Source organism: Liolophura sinensis, chromosome 12 (assembly GCF_032854445.1).
Source record: "Liolophura sinensis isolate JHLJ2023 chromosome 12, CUHK_Ljap_v2, whole genome shotgun sequence".
Classification (NCBI taxonomy): Eukaryota; Metazoa; Mollusca; class Polyplacophora; order Chitonida; family Chitonidae; genus Liolophura; species Liolophura sinensis.
Genome location: NC_088306.1, coordinates 22,222,755 through 22,249,349, shown reverse-complemented (window position 1 = coordinate 22,249,349; position 26,595 = coordinate 22,222,755). Strand labels below are relative to the sequence as shown.

Here is a 26,595-nt window from a genome sequence, read left to right as displayed (position 1 = left end):
GGATAAAGGAGTTACTTGGTCACATGACCGGATGCCAGCATCCGGCTCCTATACACAAGCGCAAGGCTGTTGAGATACACAGAGCTATGCTCACTATGAAGAATAATCTGAGAATGTGGCCTTTGATGTCTTATAATAAAATGTTAAAGGGATCATTCCATACCGTGAATATCCACAAACCCGAAATAAACATTGACATAATTGATAGTGATAGTGACTATTTATAGCTCATCCTCTGATGTCGTTGACTGGCTCTTTATCTGCAACCCAAAGACAAAGGGATGGGTCCACACATCAAAGTCAGCTCATTTTAGGAAGTTTTCCGTCTTTCATGAACCTTTTCACCTGCAGGGATTCCACTTCGGTGAGGTCGAATTCCGCCAACGCCGTGTCCGTCATCTCCAAAACCAGGAATGACCCGTCGACGCAATTCTCTTTAAACTTATCGGCCTTTTCTCCCAGGCCAATTTTTTTCATCGTTTCGAAGATTTCTATAACGCTCATTTCCATTATTTCTTCTCGGGAATAGGAAAACTTGGGACCGATCGCTTTTAAATTAGGTCTGACAGGCTTGGGGGCCGTCACTGGGGCAACTGGTTTCTTGGACGGTGGTGTATTAGACACCGTCGTAGGCTCGGACTTGACCACGGTCGCCAAGGTGTTGGGTTGTGGCTTCACTGACTGGACCGGCTTGAGAGCTTGATGCTCTACTTTAGAGGCACTCTGAATCGGTTTCGATGGTGATGGTAAGGTACAGGTTGTAGAAACACCATCCTGGGTATTCTCCGGCTGTTTCCGCCTGTCTAACGAATTTCCCTTTCTTGGATTTATTGGGTACTCAGTTAAATTTCTGTATGTGGGTTGTCGAGGTTTATTATTAAAACTTTGCTCTTCGTCTTGCTTCTTTGTCACTGACACGGCGTCATCGAAAGGTAAAGCGTCCTTTAGCGGAGGAAAGCGCAAGTCCTCTTTATTAGGATCCGGGTAATCGTAAACGTCGTCGCTGTCACTAGCTTCACTCTCCTCATCTTCACTGACGACTTTTAGCAGGACCGGCAAAAGCTTTGAATTTGAGCCTGAAGCAGGTGAGTTTGGACCGCCAGTAGGTGAGTTTGGACCAGAAACAGGTGAGTTTGGGCCGGAAGCAGGTGAGTTTGGAACTGAAGTTGACGCGTTTGGGCCGTATGTAAGCGAGTTTGAGCTGGAGGTCGCCGATTTTTTGGTTCCAGGAAATGCTGTGGAAATAATAAGTGACGGTTTGAACACAGAACCAGTTGTATTTAGGCAATAACTCGAAAAATGTGCTCTAAATACAATCTTATTTATTTTCTTTGGAATATAATAAGCCCTTTGGGGTTTTCTTTCCGCCAGTTTAATGTATATATTGTAAAATAATTATGCTAGATGTTTAATTTTTTTACTACATTAAAATTGCCTATGCGGTGAACTGGTAAATAAACAAATATTTACGAAGTGGGCGAAGAGTGAACCCTTGTAACCGGATATACGTACCCTTCTTTGCCAAAGTTTTCACAGTAACAGGTACATCTTTGATTACATCCTTAGCTCTTGACAAAGTCTTGGTGATCATTTTCCCTTTCTAAGAAAAAAAAAACAAAGCTGGTATAAAACTAATTATTTTGTTGATGTTTTTGATTTATTTTGTTTATTTATTTGATTGCTTTTTTACGCCGTACTGAACAAAATTTCACGTTAACAACGGCGGTCAGCATTATGGCGGTAGCAAATCGGGCAGAACCCGGGCGAAACCCACCACCATCCGCAGGTTGGTGCAAAACATTTCCATGTAGGGAGAGAAAGCCAGCATGAGCTGGACTTGAACTAACAGTGACCGCATTGATGGGAGGCTCCTGTGTCCTTGGGTCATGTGACAGGGGTCAGGTTCACATGGATGGAGCAGACTGGAAAGACATTACGAGTTACACCTGAGCACTTTGTCCATTCACATAACTTCATAATCCATTTTTTAAATTCAATTTCCTAAAACGGTACAAAAACTAAAAATGTGGTTTGTTAACTTGTCCACCTGGTCCCAGTTACCACGACTTTCTACTACTGCTTTCGAGACAGTGAAAACCCACTGTAGTTTTTTTTTTATAGGGAGCGGTGGTAACAGGCGCGACTCCAAACAGCTGAGAAACAAGGTGCGGTTTCAATTTCAACCTTGGGCGAAGAATCTGTAGATTCCCCCGGCCTTATGGTTCTTATTATTCTTAGTGGTTTAATTGTTATTTGACCTGGAACTCATTCATGCACTACGAATTTGAACTTTGATATGGAATTCATGGCTGGAATATCCACTGTCTGCCCGGCATCATTGAAACTGGTGACCGCTTCTCCTTGGTGTTACCGGCTTTATTTCCTATTTGTATAATTTCTTATATAACTTTGTCTTTGGGAGCTAGTGTTAAACGTTGTTTTGGAAATGGATCTTGCGATTATCGACTTGGAACGCCCTTTACGGACTACGAATGGTATATGAATGTCGGACATGACCCTTATATTTAGTGACAATAAGTGATCGAGGACGCTCAAGGAGCATCGCCGCTGTCTAGCGTTTGTTGAAGACCATTTCTTTCCCATCAATATTGCGTCACAGTGCAATCCTGTACGCCACACGTTTGACAGTACGTCATATATAACGTCACATTAATGGACAACAAGTGATAACAAATGTCAATGTTTTTCGAATTAAATACAAAGCAATTACAACATACGTTGAGTTTTGGTGCCCGTGAAGGTAGCGGCACAACACCTGAAAGAACAAAAATACATATCTGTATTTATTCCAGATAAAATCACATAACTGGTCCACAAAGTCAGACAAAACTAACAGGGTGTCAGGGGAAATAATCTGGAGTCAAAATGTGAGAATTAAGGTCTGGGGATCATCTAAACGGTCAGGGGTCAAGCTTTGGAGGTCAAGGAATGAGGGTCAACGTATGGGGGTCAACGTATGGGTTGTGGTATGTGGGGATCAAAGTCTCCGGGTCCGGGTGTGGGGATCGAGATCAAAATCTAGGGAGTGGTGGAGGAGGGAGTTAGATAAAGGAGATGCAGGTTATGTACAGTTTGCTATCCCATGCTTTATTTATGTACTAAACTATTGGTACATCTGATTACTGTAACCTATACATTCAAGTTCTGAAAACTGAAGTGAGCCACTCCGGGGTTTCGAACCAGTAATTTCAGATCCAGGCTCCCAATCACTAGCGAAACATGTCAGTCGTCCAGACCATGTGATCAGGTAACCAACCTCAGAGTAAGGTATTGCTGTACAATAGATGTGGAGACTAATTCGTTGTACTATAACAGCACCCCAGCAGCCCGAACATTCCATTCAGTAACAAAACTTACACTACACAAAGCGAATACACATCTTTTTTTTACACATAATCCCAAGAAGAATTTCCAAACATCGAACTCTGAAGCAATACAGTCGTGTGGTGAATTTCCCTTGTTAAGATCATCTTATAAATATTATATTATAGAGCAGTTTTGGTTACGAGTATACGTGATTGTAGGTACAGAGAGCTTGATATAGGTGACGAGTTAAAAGAAACAAACTATATAGAAATTTCTGGAAACCAGAAAGTATATCCGTACAAAGCAAACACACAGATCTTGTTCACATCGTCTCACTGGCTATTATCATAGTTTTCTTAAGGCATTTTCTTTTAAAGTTCGTTTCTTTGATAAGAATATTTCACCGAGCTTGAAAACATAGTTAAAAACTAGTACTGCCCCAGTGCCATGTTAGCAAGTGCGTGTTCCGAATTATGCAAGTGTTTAAAGAAATTTGTAAGAGGAGCAGCTTTTGTCAGGTTTCAAACCAGATACTTTTCAATCATACACCTACATACCCATGCGTTGAGGCGTAACCCTGTACAAATATGTGCTATGCAGAATGAAAACCAGGAGAAGAGATGCACTGTCTACGTGCGTTTAATGGCCTATATAGTTTGTATAAACCCAAGAACATACACTGGTTATCCACTGGCCCGGTGCCAACTCACTAGTCCTGAATATATGATATATTATATCATGGGCACAGTAATCTGCTATAGGCACACATCTATATGGTAGTGTCACGACTGTATCTTATATATACATTGTTGATTAAATAAGTCGACATCGGCGTAAAAATAAATGCCTAATATTTATTCTGAACGTGTGTTTCCCCTCGCTTTTCCCGATCTCTACGATATACCTGTCTTACATTGCATCTGGATATAAAATTTCACAATCTGAATAACATCAAAAGAGTTTAAACTGCCGAAAGTAGACAGTTCTTAAATTTTAAGTACCTTCATAGGGGTATTGATTTAATCAACACACCACGAATTTTAATTGATCCAGAGTATCTCAGTGCTGTTCTGAATAATTTCAACGTTCGAGTGCCCTCATGAACTTCCTACCAAAACACCAAATCAAACGCTTCCATGATTACTCGAAAGCACATATTCAGAAAGTGTAATCCCTATTAACGGTAATACTGTTAAGCAGTTAAAGATTGTGAGATATCTGATTATACTTCAGATAGATACAGCTGTGACGCTGAATCGTAGGACTTTCCTTACAATCCATGTAAATGTGTCATAACTGGTAAACTTGATGATGAAACTTGAAATATTGATGGTCTTCAAAGTCTGCTTGCCAGGTGTCCCAAGTACAGAGACGCCGAAAAACCTAAATATGAGATCTAATATGAAAATGGTCATTTGGACGTTTGAACAGTTTGCAAAATGGCATAAAAAGGGGAAAAGGTAGAACTTTCAGTCCTTGATATTTGGCTGAGCTAGTACAGAAGTCCACCATATCAACATTAATGTTATTGGGACAGCCGTGCAAGTGCTGATGGATCCTACCCAGCGAAAGCTACTTGGTGACCTTCAGAAAAACTTAATGACCTTCAAAACTCCTAATAATATTATTTTTGCGTGCAAGAATTATTATTATTATCAGTATTCTGTAACGGCCTATACTCTGAATGAACTACTTTAAGTCAGTCATTTCTCAGAGGAGTATATTCGTGCCTTCCCGTCACACTGATATACCATAAATTTACTGACTTCCAAAAATGTATAAATCCCCGTACAAAGCTCACTTTAATGTGGAGTCAAAAAGCCGTACCACCAAACTTATATCTAATCTTTTAACAAAGTCACAAGAAGAAGTATAGTCAGTGTGGAAGGGAACTGTTGTGCAATTGTAAAACATTCAGGCGTCAACTGTATGTGATCCTTAAAAGCCCAAACTTGTTCACAATGAAGAATTAGACGCTCAAATATACTCACCGGATAAGGATATATCTCCCTCGGATTTCTCCATTCTCCATACTATTACTTCACAGATTTAATTGATAGAATATCATCACAAATTGTACAGGCGTTGAATAAAACTGGTCACCACTACACTGACGTCAAAGGAAACCAAGCCTTCTTCAGTTCTACTACCTACAAGGGTTACCATGCATGGGATGTTTCGTTGTTCATCGTGTTACATGAATTTCTCATTAATAACATCTAGATGAAATTCATTCGAAGAAATCAAGTATCAACAGCGTATGGGTAGAATCCCAATGGACACAAATTAGGCAACCATTTTGGCTGACCTATATCTATACGCCTTCACTTCAAGTTTCTGAAGTTTTACCATGAGTATAATTCCCCTGTGGGCAAATGCGAACAGAGCGTCCAGAATAAACTGGCACTCTTTCCTTATAGCTGTATTACATCGCCACGTTCGATATATGAACAGTTGCAATCAAAGCGCAGCTGAGACACATATTTCATTACCGACAACTTAATTAATAGCATGGTACACAATTTGAATACTGATTTCACTTATTAGCCTGGGGAATACCTTGCGTTGTTCATCATCACTGAATACTGTTCACGGTTTCTCTTTTCATGATTGGGGCCTAATTTCGTTCTTTATATATTTTCTTAGTTCTTTGGAGGTTTGCCTTCAACGTCGTTTTGGGAGTTAGTCTTGCGATTATTGACCTGAAACGTGCATCTTGGTTGAGGGTTGGTTATCATAATTAAAGACGTGCCTGTACAACATAAACAGTAAAACCACATCAGCAGCGACAGTGTGATAGTTGACAAATGGTCACGCGTAACCGGTGAAATACGGCCCCAACAGTGTGATAGTTGGCAAATGGCCACGCGTAACTGGTGAAATACGGCCCCAACAGTGTGATAGTTGGCAAATGGCCACGCGTAACCGGTGAAATACGGCCCTTTTGTCAGTTTACCTCGCTTAGGTGTTTTATTCTAACTGTTTATGTAAATGCACAAATAGTAGCAATTTAACACAGCCTAGCACCATGGCTTAAGCAAAATTAGGTAAAAAAAAAGATTGTAGTGACGTTAGTTGCAACTTATTAGATGTCACACGTCTACAATTACACAAAAATGCTGTGTTGTCATCACATTTAACATACAACCACATAGAAACAATGCAAAGGGTTAGTACACGTACATTTTACATGTCTGTTGCGACGCATAGGTCCATGCAAGATGTCTTATAACTTTTTAAAAACTGGTTTCCTTTATCATTTATTAATTATTGTAAATAATCAGAATATGGGTTTACGTTGGAGTACAATCTGTTATAAAAATGTAAGCTTACATGGGAGTGCAAGATTCCTTACACATAAGGAAAAAGCATTTTGAAACATATCGTCTGATTTTCTCAGAGTTTACTTTCAAAAACTATAGCATGCATGACAACTTAGGAAACTTTCTATTTTGATTTGTGATTGTATAGTGTGTCATATCTGTCTGTTTAAATAGTGGAATAGATCCAGTACCGATCGGCACGGTGTTAGTATAATGTGACGGACCAGGGCCTGGCTGGTCAAAAATGCCTTAAGACTTAATTATACCAGATGTTACTTTTTAAGCGAAGTCTTCGGTTTTGTACACAGCGAAAAGATAATTGTGTACAAACAGGTATATTAAATATGAACTAAATCTGTTGCTGTTCCCTTTGGTCTCTGTACATCTATATTGGTTGTTAAACTTAACATGGTGTTTAAGTAAAGCAGCATTTTAATACATCGACAGTGGGTAAGGGGAATGCTATTGAAAAAACACGTGAAAATGAGTTTAAAATGTGATTAAGTGACGTTTAAGTTAAGCTCTAAACAAGCAAACCAGCAAATAAACAAATTATGAAACAAACACATGCGACAACCAAAGAGACAGACCTGCCCGATCAGGACGTTCCGGTCGCTCGGGTCTGCCTGGATCAGGTAAAGTTGGGGGCAACTCCACAACTTCGTAGCGACTTGGTCGCCTGGGTCTGTCCAGCGTTTCTCCTGTGTAATATAACATAAAAGACTATTGCACAGAGAGTAAAACTAAGAAAATTTGTCAAATGGTCAAACCTAACCGGCGAAATACGGACTATTGTCAATTTACCTCATGTAAGTCTTTATTCTTACTGAATAGTAGCACCTTATACAGCCCCCTATCACACTGGTTTAAGCACAACTGCGTAAAAAACAAATGTAGTGATTTTATTTGCCATTTATTAGACTTTACTGGTCTTGAATTACTCAGAAACAGGGATTTCTCATCACTGTTTGCCATCGACAAGCAGATAGTCCGCCCGCCTGTCCTTCTGTCTCTCTGTCTGTCTGGTTGGCTGGCTGGCTGGCTGGCCGTCTTTCTGTCAGTCTATCCGTCTGTCAGTCCGTCTGTCTGTCCGGTGTCTGTGTCAGCCAGTCAGTCGTTTTACCCGTTGTCTGCCTGTCTGATTGTCCGTGTGCCTGGCTGGTTGTCTGTCTGTCAGTCAGTCAGTCAGTAAGTCTGTCTGTCTGTCTGGCTGACTGGTCAGTCGGTCAGTTCTGACCTTTGACATGGGCAGATCGGCCACATTTCTTACATTCCATATATCTATCAACAAAGGTTATACAAGGTATCTGAGTGAAAGACGATATAGGCTTTTGGCGGGAGGTGCTATGATATCTTCATTAAACACATCATGTAAAAAACTAAAACAACTGTCCTAAACAAGTACTGTAAAAGTCTAAGACAACTGCACTAAACACACACTGTCAAAAAGTCATGATAACTGCACTAAACACATATTGTAAAAGGTTATGATAACCGCACAATTACCCTATACATATGTTATATAAAAGCTATGATAACTGCCCTAAACACATATTGTAAAAAAAGCTATGATAACCGCACTAAACACATATTGTAAAAAGCTATGATAACTGCACTAAATATTTATTTATTTTTTTATCTGAATGGTGCTTTACGCCGTACTCAAGAATATTTCTGCACTAAATAAGATAACAGACAAACAAACTTTTGTCTGATTGCAAACTATTAAGAACGCATATTGTTCATACAGGGTAGATTTGATGGAGTGGCGGGCTACATCATGAATAAAGTCACCGTAAGCTTTAGGGATAAAATAAAAACCCTAGGTCTCTGTTGATCTGTGGTTCGGTCTGTTGAATAACAAGAGTTTCCGTTAGTTTTCCTGTTGTGATATTTGCTGTGTCGGTTTTCATGGGATTAATATTATTCCTGTCAATTTTGTGATGGCGGTTGGCTAGTATATGTTCTGAGATGGCTGATTGCATGCCTTTAGTTTGAGAAGAAGCCTGGTACTCTTTAATCCGCTTGTTTAGCGGTGGGCATGTCTCATCGACATAGTGTTCAGCAAAGGAGCAGTTAAGCCTGAAAATTTTTAGATCGCTGTTTGATGGCAGCAGGACGTTTTGTGTGACGCTCTAAGTATGACCTGCAGTGTTAACCCAACAGTAAATATCCGGTCTATGTTGGCTTTCTGTTTAGATGATCGCTGTATTACCCAGCTTGTCTTTCCAACAAATGGCAAGGCTATAATTACATGTGACGGGGTTTTGGCTGCTTTAGGAACATCCTGCTGATTGCTTTTGGGGGAATGCCGGATGGAATGTTCCTCCAAGAGGTTAGTTTTTCTGGTTGATGAATACTTCGCTCAGGTATTTGATTTAGGAGCTGAGGACTTGCTGAGTCGATGGATGTTTGGCCGATCTTTTCGTCAAGGCAGAAATGATTCCTGTTTTAACTTGAATTGGATAAATCAAGTTGTGGCGGATGCACTGATCGCCGTGGATTTGCTTTCGATAACATAAAGTTTGAAATTCATTGTTGTGTAGGGAGATGAGGAAATGGATTTGCTGATCTTTTTCTAGCTCCATGGTGAATTTTATACGGAAACGTAAGCTGTCCAGGTGTTCCAAAAGTTGAGAAGGGATAAAGTCTCTTTTTCAGAATAATTACAAAAATGTATTACCTACCTTTCTGAACGAGCAACTGGGATTCCTCAGCTTCTGAATGCTAGGTTTTCAAAACGTCTCATGCAAAGGTAATAGCCTTTAGCAATCTATTCTACCATCACCAAGAATTAATATTATATTATGTGAGTTTAACAGATTGGTACTTTGAATGTATGCTGTTTGTTGTACCTGACTAATATTCATCTTAGTCTTGATGCAAAGCTTAAGTTATTTATTTATTTATTTGATTGGTGTTTTACGCCGTACTCAAGAATATTTCACTTATACGACGGCGGCCAGCATTATGGTGGGAGGAAACCGGGCAGAGCCCAGGGGAAACCCACGACCATCCGCAGGTTGCTGGCAGACCTTCCCACTTACACCCGGAGACGAAGCCGGCATGAGCTGGATTTGAACTCACAGCCACCGCACTGGTGAGAGACTCCTGGGTCATTACGCTGCACTAGCGCGCTAACCTACAGAGCCACGGAGGCCCCCTGCAAAGCTTAAGATTACTATACCTAAACTTCACCCAAATCCTTACATTATTTTCGTTAAGTGATGTCATATAGCCTGTCAGTTTTCAGTTCAAGATTTTTTCTGTACGTATTCTATAACTTCTGCCCTTGGTTGAATTCAGCAGTTGGATATAGCTCAGTACACATTATTGTTGGAGTAAATGATCGTTTTGTGTCTGTTTCACAACTGCCTGCACACAAACACCAGTGTATTGTTTACAGCTTGCGAATCTCATTTTGTTTAACCATTGGGACCAGTACATATTTCATTGGGAATAAATAAAGTCTTAAAATAAAAATATAATGCAGCAGAGAGTTAACCACTATCAGGCAAAATAGCGTAGGCCAAACCGATATGCTTTAGCGCGCTAACTTTCGGTGGTAACGTTACCATTTAACGCACCTACCTTTGGTGTTAACGATACCATTTAACGCACCTACCTTTGGTGCTGCCGATATCATTTAACGCACCGATCTTTGGTGCTGCCGATATCATTAAACGCACCTACCTTTGGTGCTATCGATATTATTTAACGCACCTACCTTTGGTGCTACCGATATCATTTAACGCACCTACCTTTGGTGCTACCGATATCATTTAATGCACCTATCTTTGTTGTAACGATATCACTCGATGCACTTTACCTTTTGTGGTTAAGAAATCATTTAACGTTTTTGCAAAGGCGGGGGGGGGAGGTGTAACCATATCATTTAACACCCTTACCTTTGGTGGTAACGATATCATCATCATCCTTGGTGGTTTCGGTTTGAGCAGCAAACACTGCAATTTTCTCGGGTGTGACAGGCTCGTAATCCGTGTCGCTTTCACTGTCATCAGACATTTTGGTGGATGTACCTGCGAGGCGACAAGAGGTAATCCTTGAATTTATTTATATCGTTCACTTAAGTTTTTAACGGCATTCGCAACAAGTGTTTCCTTTAAATAAAGGCGGTGATGCTTAGGATTGGAGGAAACCAACGTGTCTCCAGTAAAGCATTGTTTCCTCAAGTACTTGACAAACCAGCTATAACAAAAGACATCGTTGTACAGCGGACCAAAAATAAAGAGAATACATTGTACCTTGAAATGAGTTGTTTACGTGAATTGGGAAACCCAACCTTTCGTCATGTAAAGCTCCAAAGATGACTAGATACCGTTCCTCGTGCACACGTTTAATATCACGTGACAGACACATTCACTCAACAGTGACAAGATTACACCCAACAAGTGTGATGTTCTTCACACTGCTATATACAGTAGAAATCTTCTTACCTTCCCTAGGCAATGTACACTAAGCCCTTATGCTTGCATGGCTGCATGTAATTGGAATGAATCAAGTTTATAAATCCAGAGTAAGTCGCTTGACAGCGAAGACCGTATATGTGCGATACAGAAAAACCTAGACAGTCCCTTGTTAAACGATACACAAGAAGGCCATAGGCCTGAATGCATGTCCTCAGTCCTACTGACCTGTCATCGCGCAGGGGATTTATTTTTTCAACTATCTGTATACATAAGTTTTTGTGTTCCATTCAAAAACTGGTTTGGAGAATTGCTCCTTACAAAAGGATCTTTGCGAGCAACGCCTTTTTACTTCCGTGTTAAAATTGTATTCACTGACATAAACAGTTCGCGAAGTAAGGCCTTAATACCCGGTATACCCTTCCCTCATGCACCCCCCACACACACCAGCCCCCCCCCCCCCCCCCCCACACTCCCAACGTTTAGTCTTGAACATTATCATGGGTTCAGTCGATATATCATAGTTGCTCAGAGTGGGGTGAAATCAGCAGGCCTGGGATCAAACCCGGGTCGGGTCATACCAAAGACATTTGCTGTTGCCTCGCTTAGCACTCAGCACTGACAGGAAGCAGCAAGGAAACATAACCAGTTGGCTTGGTGTCAGCATAATGAGAAAGGGTGAGGTGTCTTGTCTGGTGTCTTCGGTATGATACCTCAATGTCGCATGGACTTGCACCCCCGAAACAAAGACGCTGTATATATAATCACACGTAATGACTCCTTGTCGTCATATGCCCGATGGCTCAGTTGATTAGCGCGCTAGCGCAGTGTAATGACTCAGGAGTCTCTCACCAATGCGGTCGCTGTGAGTTCAAGTTCAGCTCATGCTGACTTCCTCTCCTGCCGTACGTGGGAAGGTCTGCCAGCAGCCTGAGGATGGTCGTGGGTTTCCCCCGGGCTGTGCCCGGTTTCCATCCACCATAATGCTGGTTGCCGTCGTATAAGTGAAATATTCTTGAGTACGGCGTAAAACATCAATCAAATAAATAAATAAATAAATCATATGCCCGAAAAACTGTTACGGCGTAAAACTCCAAGCATATACATTGTATTCTCAACGTCAGGGTTTGTCCTCAAACTTCCTCACCGTAAATTTTTGTAAAGACAATAACCAACAAAAACCCTTTAACCCTCGACAGTTTTAAATCAGCCTAGATCACAGAATCCCACTTTCCACTTCCGTTTTCACTCCGCATATAGTATATCGGATATAGTATCCAGTATTGAAATTTTTACGGAAAGACTATATTGTGAGATTTTTATACTATTGGGCTTTTATGTCCTGGGGGTTTCACACGTATCTGTACACCTATAGTGTATATATACCTATAGGGACAAATCGGCCCAGTTGGTAGAGCGTCCGCTTCGGAGGCAGTAGATACAGGATCAATCCTGGATAGGGTCACACATAAGACCTTTAAAGTGATAGTTGTAACTTCCTAGCTATGCGTCCTCTCGCTTAAGTGGGTGTGCAGTATAATAGCGGCTTACTTGCCTTCAGTAGATAAAGGAGCGGTGGGAATCCCTCCTGCAACAAGGAGGTACTCTAGTGAAGTTCCCTTGGAAGTGAAGTTCCCTTGGAAATTGTCCAGTCTGATAAGGTTTGGATAGACGGAAATTTTTAAAACCACCACCAAATGTAAGATAGTTGGCATGACACATTCCGGTATAATGGTTCTACATTTTGAAATTTAGGAAAAAAATTCTTTTACAAACTCAGGCGATTTTATAAATCCTGGCAACAATTTCACATTTTCTGAGGATTTTACATTTTCGTGAATTTTCCGGTTATTTGTATTCTGCAGGGTGTTGGTGGCGATACTCAGCAATATGTCTTTATGATTGTATCTAATTCCGCTCAAACTGGGGCTAATGTATATTCATCGTGTTGAATTAGATTACTAGATAATTTAATAATTATTATTTGATAACTTCCTCATTCCCATCCGATGATGGTAGTACGTTTAGCTCTAAACACCGTTAGTGTTGGCATGGGGGAACGCCTTTTTGCAAAGGGAAAACCATCGTGGTGCAGTACTGCCCAATCCTCATGACAGTTCCTACGCATATCACCCGCCCATCCCACGCGCATCTTGATTAGATGTGGTGCGGATCCTACAGCCATGATGGATGGCCCATACGCAGATGTCGCCATCATCCTAATCGCATCTTACGTCGATCTTGATCGGCCTGAATATGTACACTCAAAAAATTAATCTGTTAATTTTAATAGAAAGTTTGTTTTCTGAGTGACAGTAGAATGTATTCTGCTATTACAAAATAATATTCTATCATACTGATCATAATATCCTGTTAGTTCAATAGAATATTTAAATTTTTAACATCTGTTGAATTAATAAAATATGTGTATTATGTTTAGCAGAACAATCTGCTTCAATAACAGAATACATTCTAGCATCACTCAGACAACAGAATTTCTGTTAAAATTAACACAACAATTTTTTTAGTGTAGTATGGTTCAGATCGTTCTGAGGTCACTGAAGGTCAGAAGACACAGTTCTGTTTTACCATTATTGACATGTTAACCAAAAAACATATTTAAAAATAGAAGAAGATAGCAGTCCAAAATTAGTTTAGATTTTCAAAAAGAATAAAGTCATTTCAAGCCAGTGAAAAACTGCATGGCTTCCTATAATTTTAGGTATCTCGTTTCTCGACAAAGTTTATTAGTGTCAGTAATGCGACTGGAAGTTTCACTCAGCACTTACCTAGTTTGAATACTAGGAACATTACACGTGTTTCTCTTAACCAAGGTCTGGACATATATTACTCCTGCCAAGCTGCATGGTGAAATGTAAAAACTGTAACCGACCCGAGTTGATATTAGTTCTTGCAAAAATTCTGTATTATGTAGTATTATAAAATAGCCTTTCGTACTGCTTGGAGTAAACATAGATTTGTTTTGTTATAAGTAAACGATATATTTAACACTTAAACTGACTTCCTAACAAAATTTTTCCTTGATCCGAAATCGTCTATAAAGTAGGTTATGGTTTCGCATTCACGGAACATGCCAAAATGGCGGAAAAGTCAGAGCGTGCTATTCATATTATAGGCGATTTGGTAAACACATCAAGCAATAGACCTTATCGCTTGTAAATATTTTTTGTTCTGATCGTACAAACAACGGAAATGTCAAACCAGACTAAGTTAGACGAGTTTATTCGTCGACGCTAGTATACATCGTAAAACTCAAAGTTCATTTATTTATTTATTTATTTCATTGGTGTTTTACGTCGTACTCAATAATATTTCTCTTATATGACGGCGGCTAACATTAATGGTGGGATTCTACGCCCATCATACACAGATGGTACACCCATCATGACTGTGTGATCGGCGTATAACGTTAACATCTCCCTCCGTTATTACGCCCTTCCTAAGAGGATGTTCTCACCCATTACCATGACAGACATATCATTAGAATCCGACAACTGGCCACAGTCATGTTCAACGTGACGTTAAATTCCGAAGAAAATAAGACAAATTGTTGTCATTAATTTCAAAGATTGTTGAAATGTAAGCTTCATTGTTCAATCCTCCATAGCTGAAATAAATTAGGTACAGGCTAAACAAGGCATACAGTTATTATTCACATTTTAACAAAATGAAAACAAAACTATGTTCGATCAGTTTCCGGAGTTCAAGCTTAAATATTTTTAAACATTTACAATCATCGGTTGATTGCTACGTTTCGTTTAATATCATATGATGAAAAGTTTCAACTGGACAACTTACCCAGTTTCTCACAAGGAGGTTTAAGGACTTTACGTTTTGCGGGGATTGGCTTGGCGGGCTTGGGCAGAGTTTTGGGTCCTGGAACCTTGGATTTGACCCTACCGCTGGGGCTCTGGTCGATGGTGCCCTGATTGTTGTCTGTGACTATCTCGTCATAACCTTCCGGGAGCTGGATGGTTCGCTCTTTGCTTCCCTGTTGGCCGATGCACATTGGTACCAGAGACTTTGTCTTCAGCGTCTTCATATAATTTTGCGCGAACACCGTTGTGTAAATGGACGACTCTCTGTTTAGCGCGATCTGGAATGTTGCCTCAGAGTCGAAAGGAATGACAACGATCGCCTGCAGGCTTAGATTGAGGTGCGCAACGTTCATATGGTGGAACTCAAGCCGATGAGTTCCGTAAACAACCTGTTCGGAGACTGTGGAGTCCAAGACGAACGTACCTTTGAAGTTCTCCAAGTTGGACAGCGCTTTGTTCGCCTGCTCGGAGAGATATTTCTTCGTTTCCGATCCGTTATCATCTAGTGCGATTAACTGGGGCAGGGGGAATCGGGAGACGATTTCACGGATCGTGTACAGTTCTGAATCAGGCACAATAGTGAATCGGCCGAGGCAATCCATCGGGAGGTAGACTTCCTTAGTGTCGAGAAGACAGAGGAGACTTCGTTGTTTCCCAGTGGCCGTCGTCTTCAAAAGCTCCAGTACAGAGCCACAGACAATGGGCACACTAGCTCCCGACTTTTCTTTGCCCGCAATGGTCACGCCCACCTGGACGTATCTTGGAAAGTCTTCCACAAGGAGCTCAACAGCAGGGTACACGCGATTTTCTCCGTGCTTTGGAATCACTCTCGCCTTCACCCTATAATCCAACGGTATTTCAAGCGGGGTGTTCCACCTGCTGTAATACTTGGTAAATTTCCCGTTTTCCTCTTGGGTCGGGTAAGCGACCACTTTCTCCAAGGTTTCGCATCCGTGCAGTTTGAGGTAGTCCCCGCCGGAGAAAGTACCGGACTCTGTCACGCTGTAGATCCCTTCCAGTACATGTACCAGAATGGGTAAGCCCACCTCATCTTGTATCCGCTGGATACTGTACGGATCATCCATACTACTCCACTCTAGCGTCCTTTCGTTCCCTTTTTCTGTCATTGTGTCACAGATTCGCTTTTTATGATTAGCGTTAGGCGTTCAAATATCACTTAAAACGTCACATACTGACGCGAAAGGTCAAAGGTTGGCAAGCGTTACACATCCGAATGAATGGGTGTTAACAAAGATCTAGGATAAATGTTGCATATCAGCGTCAGTTGGTCGGTGTTAATATTATGACCAATGATTTGTGCTATCAAGGGTCATGAATGAATCGTCCATCATAAACGTTGCACATGAGCGTATATTCTTGTTACAAACGTCCATAACAAGCGCTGCACATCAGATTTAACCGGTATTAACGTAGGTTCATGACAAAGGTCCATTAACAAGCCTCCAAGAAGAAATGACGTATCCAGTTAACCACTGTCGTACATCCTAAAAGTCTAACACCATGATCAGTCAACGTCGATGGTTCCCTGACGTGGCTTTATTACAACAGAAAAAAAAAGCTTTGATTAATCTATTTAATTAGGCAGAGATACGTAGTCCCTCAAGAATATCAGGTATACCTTAGCTTGGAACACGAACATAGACATCTAAGTTAACGCTGCGGACAATTTGCAAAAAAAAGTGACTACAGACGCTTTCGACAGAACACAGAAGCCGTATTCAGGGAGAACAAGTCTACCTGTATGAAGTTCAGAACATCCTGTGGAAGTATTGATATGTAAATTCGTCACATACACGGGAGTGAAATTATGTGAAGGTCCCAGTAACAAGTTACAAAGCATGGGCATGTGTACAAACCCAGCCAAGGAGAACAGGGTTAGAGTAGGTCACAGCTCTTCTCTTCAGGGTAGCTTCTACCCCGACATATAGCCTGTATATACAAATCAGAAAACGACGTGATAAGCGTGCCAGCGCGGGGGCACGGCCCCAGGAGACTCTCATTAACGCTTATCGTTGTGAGTTCAGCTCATGGTCTGTCAGCAACCTGCGAATGGTCGTGAGCTTCCCCCGTGCTCTCTTCGGTTTCCTCCCTCCATAATGAAATATGCTTTAGTATATACACCCGTTTCGTGTGAGCATTTCGTCAATGGGCTATTTAACTTTTCAGGCTTCACTGCTTCACGAGGTATGTATAAAAATTCGAGGCCGCAGACATCCGGGCATTTGCCGTTTTGCTCGCGCCAAGGCTCTGAAAACATAGTCTAAATAACCTGGCAGTTAACAAAAGAACTCATGTCTTCATAAGTCCAAAACCAGGTCATGTTCACAATTTATATATGCTGTGCACATTGATCAGTTGTTTTTCATACTATAATTTATGGATATTACCAGTCGTACTTCCATGTATATTGTCCGTGTTGTTCAATCCTCTATGCCTCCCCATGTTATTTTTCATCTCGTCGTCTGCTTGCCGTTGCCCAGTACAAATGAAGTGCCCGGTCTCGAATACCTTCCTTTCAGATCCATTATTTTGTGGGGTTTTTTTCTTGCAAAAGGGTTATTCACACTGTACATACATCTACAGTTGAACCAGACATCGACTGTCCCCAGTCCCCTCTCCTATATGCGCCTGATCGTGTCATGTGAGGGGGCGAACCTAACTGATCCTTCTTTAGCTTCTCGTCCACTAGCGTAATAACTTATCCTGATCGAGCTGCTCTATAGACGTCTACATGCAGGAACAGCAGATCACTGTTCGGTCAGAAGACAGTTACCTCATAGTATGTGGTTCAAGACAACCTGTAAAAATACTGGTATGTAAATACGCCACATTGGCGTGTGCCCAGAGAAGAAACTATGCCTAGGTTAAGAAGACGCAGTTCTCTGTACCTCTCTTTAGCTCTGTCCCTCACTTAGTTCTGTATGTAACCTGTTGATTCTTAGTCCATCCATGCATCACTTAAGACTCTCTCCCTTAAGCAAGCAGTTTCTATCGTCATTAGTTCTTGTTGATTTCTCAGAAACGGAACTTGACACTTCCTCATCCTAGTCGTAGCTAATTGCATTTAATTATATGGGGCTAGGGTCTCTGCCCGATTTCCTCCCACCATAAGGACTTACCACTTGGAACGCCCATTCGTGGGCTACGAGCGGTATGTGAATGTCGGACATTCATTCACAAATCACTCATAATGAATCTGTTTCTATACATGTATAGTCTACACAAACGATTACTTCAGTGCTCCCTTTGTTTTCGTTTGCATATCGTCAAGTTCGTAATTTTCATGACTCACATATAGCCCCAGACTAACTATCCCATGACAATAAAAAGGCGCACATGACCAAATAAATAGGCCTTTGTCCCTCTAGTTCTGTCGCATAGCCTTGTAATACAGTGGCCTCCGTGCATGCCAGCGCGGAGCAATAACTCGGAAATTTGTCACCAATGCGGTCTCTGTAAGTTTACGTCCAGCTCATGCTGGCTTCCTCGCCAATCATAAGTAGGAAGGTCTTGCAACAAACAGCAGATTGTCGTGGGTTCCCTTCAGGATCTATCCGACTTCCTCCCATCATAATGCTGGTCGCCGCCGCATAAATTAAATACTCTTGAATACGGCGTAAAAAACCGATCGAATAAATACATGATTAAATATAACAATACAAATGCACAGAAAAACACTAGAATGCATCTGGCATCAAATACGTATTCAAAAACAAAAAAAAAACACGTTGGCTATTTTTCATTTCTTGACACTTTTTAGCTACTACGAACAGCCCGGTATGAGAGGATGGCGTTGTTGATGACTTTTCTTTCCTTTTTGGTTGTTGTTGTTGGAGATGGTGTACATACATTTTCTTCTTGATCACGTGTTGCATTTTGAAATGCGCATTACATCGCAGCTTTGGACCGCTCATTCGTCGTATTGTTCCTATTTCTTCCTACACTTCTCTGACATCTAACTGAATAAAGGAACACCTATAACTGACCTTGAAACACTGTTTCAATAAATAAAGCCAGCCATCCTAACATGTGAAGGATCCCCCACCATAAGAAAAATCCGTAAATTACGTACTTTATCGAGTTCATTGGTATCTCTGGGGTATCGTGGCTTAGTTTTCATTTTCTTTGACAAATTTTCAAATCCCATCATTTTAACTATGGTGTACAATTTGTATATTGGAACGTTATTCCAAATTAATTTATTCAATTTAGAATTCGAACTTTTCAAAAACGAAATTTTGAGAATATTTGGAAATATCTATGTATTGGCAGAAGTTTTGAAAGATGTGTTTTGCATACTTCAATATTCGGGGTGCAAAATTAGAACTCTGAATGCAGTTATCAAGCAGAAAGTAAACCATGTAACATTTGTGCAATGGTGTGCTCTTTATTGGGATAGTTAGCTGCCTGTTGTTTTATCCATGGTTCTCAAAGTATTATGCACAAATGAATAAATTTCCATACATGTATGTACATGTATGTAGGCCTAGAGCATCACTTTTTATCGTCCAGCTCATGCTGGCTTCCTCTCCGGCCGCACGTAAGAAAGATTGCCAACAGCCTGCAGGTGGTCATGGGTTTTCCCCGCGCTCTGTCCATTTTTATTTCCCCCACCATAGTGCTTGCCGCTGTTTGTATAAGTTTGTATATTCTTGAGAGCGGCATAAAACAGCAGTCAATGGCTGTTTAGTGCTTAACGCCAAGTCAGCAGTATTCAGCCATATTTTGGCGAATTTAGGCCTGGAGAGTTGAATTAACTTCACTCTCTTATAAATACCGATAATTTACTTATATTCCTTTGTATTTTGTGTATTGTACGTTTTATTCAAGAATATCTACGTTAGGCTACCAGGTTCATATATGGGAAGAAAAATTAGGGATATCCCGCGGGATACCACTGGAGGAACCAGGAACCTTACAAACTCTCTCACTTGAAGCCGCAGTCGATGTATGCTTTGGACGCTGCAGGATTCGAACGTGAGATTCCCCTAATTTATATCCGTATTTGAGTGTTGTTTCACGGCCTACCTTTTTGAACTTAGTTTTATATGCCTACATCGGGTGGGCATAAGAAAATGGACCTCACTTTGACACTGAATATCTCCGAAACCCTCTTACATCAGCTTCTTAAAATTTACACACTCAAAAGCCATTATGTCTTAAGTATACTGACCAAATTTCATCCTTTAAGATTTCGGTTCATGAGACCAAAATCAAAATAGAGTAAAAAACACATGTTCCGAGCATGTGGGTCACTGGAACCTGCGTTTTTGAGGCTATCTTTTCATTTTAATCCTGTACAGACTACTCAAGCTATGACCTTGAAAATTGGTCAGTATATTAACAAAATTATGCGATTTTAACGTCTAAAGTTTGAAAGGGTTTGAACAAAGGATAATGGAGCAATGCATCATCAAAGTACGGCCCATTTTTGATGCCCACCCGATAGAACCCGGAGTATCCAATCTAAACCACCGACTTTTGGTACGTGGCTAACCAACTTTCCCACGTGTGACGTACAGACATCCCATACCACACTGTTGAAAGACAATTAAGTTCAACACAAAGCAGACTGCGCACTGTAGCTTTGTGGACTGGTTATTGTCATCAGGGCCTCATAAACTTAGAGATCGAAAGACAAACATGTTTAATACTCCATTAACATATAAAACTTGTGAACCTGCAACAGGAGTCATTAGACAGCTTACTCCAACAAGCACGCTACACTTTATAAACAGTTACATACATTATAACAAGGTACATCTATGCACATAGTATATTTCAGCTAGCATAACAATTAGAATCATTGGATCTTGTTCTAGGCTTCTTTTTGACATTTTACACCGGATTTAGTTGATAGGAACTTTCAACTTCACAAAACCATATAGGATTTGATTTATTTGATTGGTGTTTTACGCCGTACTCAAGAATATTTCACTTATACGACGGAGGCCAGCATTATGGTGGGAGGAAACCGGGCAGAGCCCGGGGGGAAACCCACGACCATCCGCAGGTTTCTGGAAGACTTCCCACTTACCGCAGAGGAAGCCAGTATGAGCTGGACTTGAACTCACAGCGCGTGTAAGATATGTCTCCGATTGAGAGCGAACAAATTCATGAAGAGAAATTTGTTTTACCATTCTACAGAACGACATAAATTAACGACCACACGGCCGATCGGTCAACCGGCTGATAGAATCTGCATGACGAGATTGCATTCCATAATGTGCTTGCGCCAAGGTGTGATCACTACATGCAGGATCGTCCGATTCAAATTTGAAATTTGTTAGCATAACGTAACCGTTCAAGGGAACTCCTTATACGGGGAAACACGAAGGCGACATAGAGTCGAGTCCGAGTTAAGGTCACATAGAACACGAGAAAATAACTATTGACACCATAAAGTTCTTCACAGCATACCGGTACGTAAAATGTGAATACGTACAAAGTGTAGTTCTATACTCGCCATAAAGCACACTTGTGTGTTTTATACTTTCTCTGCCGTGTCTGCGCGAGTAAAACAGAAAGTGACCGGGTGTCAAATTATATATATATATATATCTGCTTGACGGACGAAATAGTAAAATTGAAGAAATACATACATATATACATACCTAAGTAAGTAGTGTCCAAACTTGCCTTCAGCGGCACAAAAACGCCTTTCTGTATGTAACATAGGGATCCAATGCTATGAACTTCTTGTTTTCTTTTGTCGCATATGTGAGTGTATGTGCGCTAATAAAACACGATGGTAGTACTCAAGTATAGCAGCATGACAGAGGACAACGGCTTATTGTACTGCACCCACTTGTGTAACCCGTCTGCGAATCTCCCATCATGCAAAATCCGGCTTCAGTGAAAAAGTTCACTGACGTTGCTCTCAACCCTCAGTGTTAGTCATCGTTTAACATGCGGATGATCATGGGTTGTATTTAGTACATTCCAAAATAAAGACCTTGTGGACTCAACTTCACAAGCCGTCTATACACTAAAAAATAAAATCACCCATCGCCACTTGTAAGCGTGTTAAACAATGCATGCAATTCTTACAGTGAACACGTACAATCGATGTTGAGGACAAATTATGTTGTGCACATGTTTCCACAGTACACAGTGATATAAAAAATGATATAAAAAAAACAGCACAGGTGAAATTCCTGGTTAATTTGCGAAAACTGAAGTATCATGTTTGTTATTCTGTACTTCGGTATATATATACGCAGCATAAAAAAAAATCAGGCTGTATATACACAATAGAGAGTAAAAAGAAAACAAGCACGCTACAATCAGAGAATAGCAAAGACAATAAAAAGCTACAAATAGAAGTAAACAAACATGTGTTTGAGTCAACTCCAGAGTCAGAAAAAGCATACACCGGTGCCCACTCCAGAGCCAGAAAAAGCATGCACCGGTATCCACTCCAGAGCCAGAAAAAGCATGCACCGGTACCCACTGCAGAGTCAGAAAAAGCATGCACCGGTACCTACTGCAGAGTCAGAAAAAGCATGCACCGGTACCCACTCCAGAGCCAGAAAAAGCATGCACCGGTACCCACTGCAGAGTCAGAAAAGCATCCACCGATATCGGTGCAGTTTCAACAACTGCATGAACATTGCTCACTTCAGAGGCATTAATCCATAATTCTGACATTATAGGTTAGTGAGCACTGTTATTTTGCATCTAGTTAAATATATTTGAACTTTTTATTGCATAGAGCTGCACTCAAAAAATTAATCTGTTAATTTTAAGAGAAAGTCTGTTGTCCGAGTGTGATGCTAGAATCTACTCTGTTATTATAACATATCATTCTGTCATATTCATCGTAATAACGTGTTAGTCTAAGAGAACGTTTATGAATGTTTAATAGAATATGTGTGTTATTTTTAACAGAACGATCTGCTGCAATAGAAGAATACATTCTAGCATCATTCAGACAACAGACTTTCTGCTAAAATTAACAGATTAGTTTTTCTGAGTGTGAAAACTTGTTTGCCAAGCGTTTCCACCAACTTCCCTCCATCCCCGGAGGAATCCAAAGTGACATAAAACAATGACAACAATGACAGGTGCTAAGTACATGTATGAAAACAAGTTTATCGGTCGACAAACCACAGACTGATAATATTGCCCTGACCACAATACGTCTTTACCACTCACAAATGTTATATATATGTTTGTCTCATATCTTTAAAACCTTATATTTAAAAGAATTCACCAACTTCTATGTTTGCGCTGTGTTTTCAGTGTGTGTCAGTGTATCGATTTTGAGTTGAACTTGACAAATTTAAGTGCTTGGAAAATGGCAGAAGTACTCTTGGCTCTCGTGTCAGGGTATAGTGGGTACAAAGATTTGCATAAAAATGACTTCAACGAAAAGGCAACCTCATGAATATTCTTCTCAGTTGTAATACTGTGCGCAGGTCTGTCAGTAACTTGACAAAGGTTGGTAGTTTACCCCGAGCAATCCGGTTTCTACCACCCACATTACTGACCGCTATCGTATTTGTATCGTAAAAGATATCAGATAAATAAATAAATAATGCTTTCTTTCCGTTCCTTGAGATCATATCCGCCACCTTGGATTTATTTTATTTATTTATTTGATTGGTGTTTTTCGCCGTACTCAAGAATATTTCACTTATACGACGGCGGCCAGCATTATGGGGAGGAATACATACATTATACGAGAGGAAACCGGGCAGAGCCCGGGGAATGCTCACGACCATCCGTAGTTTGCTGGTAGGTCTCTGCCACCTATAATCTTGACTGCTGTCATATAAGAAAAACATAGGCCTACTAGATATATAGATGTAAATAAGTGAAATATCTTGAGTACAGCGTAAAACACAAATCATATAGTTAAACAGAAAATTATATAAATACACGCGAGTGGGCCGTGGTGGAGTGGTTAAGGCGATAGGTTAGGGGCTGTGCCGGTTCGAACCCGGCCTTGGACAAAGCATTTGTTAATTCACCAGCCCTTACCGGGCGATTGATGTGGTTTGCTGAAGACCTCTTGTCTTCTATCACAATATGGAATGCGTATCTGTATGTCGGTGGCTTACCCCAGGTGTTTTGGTTCATCCATTAAACAGACCGTCATCGTATAAGTGAAAAATTCGGGAGTATGACGTTATAATGAACAAATGATTAAATAAATAATGCTTTGGTCCGTGTTCTGCCCTTCCCATGTCATGTTCACCACAAATGCTCTCACCGCCGTTGTAGAATTAAAATACTCTTTTGTACGGCCCTAACATAATTATTTATTTCTTTTATTTATTTCGTTGGTGTCATACGCCGTACTCAAGAATATTTTACCCATACAACGGCTGCGATCATAGTGGTGGGAGGAAACCCTGGGGAATACACGATCATCCTCAGGTTGCTGACAGACCTTCCTACCAATATTAATTATTATATAAATTAATAAATGGTCATTAAATATGCGGCTGTTTAGGGCAATGTCGGACACAAATTATGCAACTTTATAATATCCGCGGCACAGTCGGTTGAAGCTGGTAGAAACATGAAATTGTGTCTTCCCCTGAAATTCTTATTTTCACAGCACTTGAGCTTTTTGATTAATTAGCAACGATCCCATGCTGTAAACATACTACTATCAAGCAATATCAGCAGTCCATCCGTAATATACATCCTTCACAAAGAACTATGTTTGACTTATTTCAACTCACTTTTCCCTGAGATCACGTGCCTCTTAATACATATCATATATGTTCACCCGTAAGCTGGGATCACCAAATAGGGTGTCACCCGTTAGCTCGTTTCGTCAGTTAGCTGTGTTCATCTGTAACTTGGGGACATCAGTTAACTGCATCAAAAGGAAGCTGGGGTTATCAGTAAGCTGAGGTTGTAGTAAGTTGGGCTCACCTGCAAACTGGGGTCACCTGTAAGCTGAGGTCACCATGCGCTTAGGTCATCAATAAACCGGGGTCACCCATAAGCCGGGGTCACCCGTAATCTTGGGTCACCAATAAGCTGGGGTAACCCTAAAGCTGAGCTCACCGTAAGTTTGGGTCATCAGTAAGCTGGGGTCACTCGTAAGTTGGGGTTACATGTAAGTTGGGACCACCCGTAAACTGGGAGCACCAATAAGCTGGGGTCACCCGTTAGCTGGGAGCACCAATAAGCTGGGGTCAAATCCCATTAGCTTAGGCTGTCTATCTGTGCAATGAATAAACATCTACAGCTGAAGATGAATGTCCATGCAGGTGAAATAACCTGCAGGTGAAACAAATACAGCTTATGCTGTATACCCATACAACTCAAGCACCTGCACCTTAAGCTGAACGTGCGTTCTGTTCAAATATCTGCAGCTTAAATACGTTAGCTAGAGCTCAATGGCTGTGAAGTGGGTCTATTGCTATTCTTTTAACTCCTCGTCATCAAGAACATAAAAAAAAACATCTACAATTTTTTTTTCCTAGCAACAGCTCACTGGTTTCAACCTCTGGTTCACTGATTGCAACACTTACATCAAGGGACATAACCACCAGAGAAGATTCGCAAGAGAAATTAAAAAAAAATGTTCTTTCAAAATTATGACAAGGAAGGAAAACAGTACAGTATTTCTCGGTTTTTAAAACAAATCGTCATCCGTCAGCATGGTAAATCATTTAAATGTATGAAACTTCAAATACAGAACTGTGCATGTCTTCTCGAGTTCGAGGGCTATCCGCAATCTTGAACAAGTCTGTTTCAAATTTGAACACTGAGTTCATCAAGACTATGGCCACACGCACGAGTCAAAAACTAAGGCTTTCGAAGTTATGACTAATATAAACAATGTTAGTTTGCGATATCTATTAATTTATGGACAACTGTTCATGTAAACTTTAACAATCAAATCTCCCAACACTTACATTGTACGTACTTCTCAGCAATTGCGGGTGCTGGTAAACCTTTAATTGCATAATGACTTGGTGCCATCACGTAGACAAAAGAGATCGCCTACTGGACAGAGTACCCACGAGGCCCAACATAATACCCACGAGGCCCACGACTGGCCAACGCTGTGAACATCCAAATGAGTATAAAAAACACACACACTCGCAACTAGCTAATCTGCCCAACCTTTTTCGATCTTCTTCAGAATTATATCCGAATGTTCATCACACAGCAAATGTAATTAAGAGCCCATTCCACAAAATTCCATGAAAAAGCATAATAAGTATGTTGGCATTCACGTGGTTGGGGAGATCAACTAGTGGGCAGGGACCCAAGGGGTCAAGGTCAAAGGGCATATCTGCCGTCTGATAACTTTTAAATATACCCATGTAGGTAACTTTACAAGATTATGTAAATTTTTTTCGCTACGTACGCTACCACAGCCAGTCAAGGTACCAGGAGGCCTATTTGACATTTACCGTCACGACCTTCAAAACAGCGCAAGCGCATTCGATAACCTTTCGCGACGTAAATTAAAAGGATAATAAATGAAAGCACGACTCCAAACGCAATTACAATTTCTATTCACTGCATAATCATTACATATAAATCCCAAGAAAACAACGAAGAAAACATCACGCAAAGAAGCTAATATTTGACCACAACACACGGTCTATTTCGTTAAGCGCACTAAAACGGCGTACTTGGGTGAAACTACTTCCGGCAATTTTTTTTTTTTTTTTTGCATGC

At 40.7% G+C, this 26,595-nt stretch overlaps 1 protein-coding gene across 1 annotated transcript; it reads right to left on the bottom strand.

The window, feature by feature from the left end:
- Window positions 1-300: 300 nt before the first annotated feature.
- LOC135479799 (uncharacterized) lies at window positions 301-16,752 on the bottom strand. The gene is made up of 7 exons (XM_064759704.1): window positions 16,675-16,752; window positions 14,897-16,471; window positions 10,559-10,690; window positions 7,241-7,351; window positions 2,739-2,776; window positions 1,513-1,600; window positions 301-1,235 (listed from the first exon to the last, which is right to left on the bottom strand). The coding sequence occupies exons 2-7, from the start codon at window positions 16,041-16,043 to the stop codon at window positions 301-303; spliced, it is 2,451 nt and encodes an 816-aa protein (XP_064615774.1). The 5' UTR covers window positions 16,044-16,471; window positions 16,675-16,752.
- Window positions 16,753-26,595: the final 9,843 nt, after the last annotated feature.

Excerpts from the sequence above, each read along its gene's own strand:
- LOC135479799 (XM_064759704.1), bottom strand. The coding sequence starts at position 16,043 with ATGACAGAAAAAGGGAACGAAAGGACGCTAGAGTGGAGTAGTATGGAT. Across the intron at positions 2,777-7,240 it reads GGAACGTCCTGATCGGGCAG|GTGTTGTGCCGCTACCTTCA; the intron begins GTCTGTCTCTTT and ends TTGTTCTTTCAG. Across the intron at positions 1,236-1,512 it reads GAAAACTTTGGCAAAGAAGG|CATTTCCTGGAACCAAAAAA; the intron begins GTACGTATATCC and ends TTATTTCCACAG.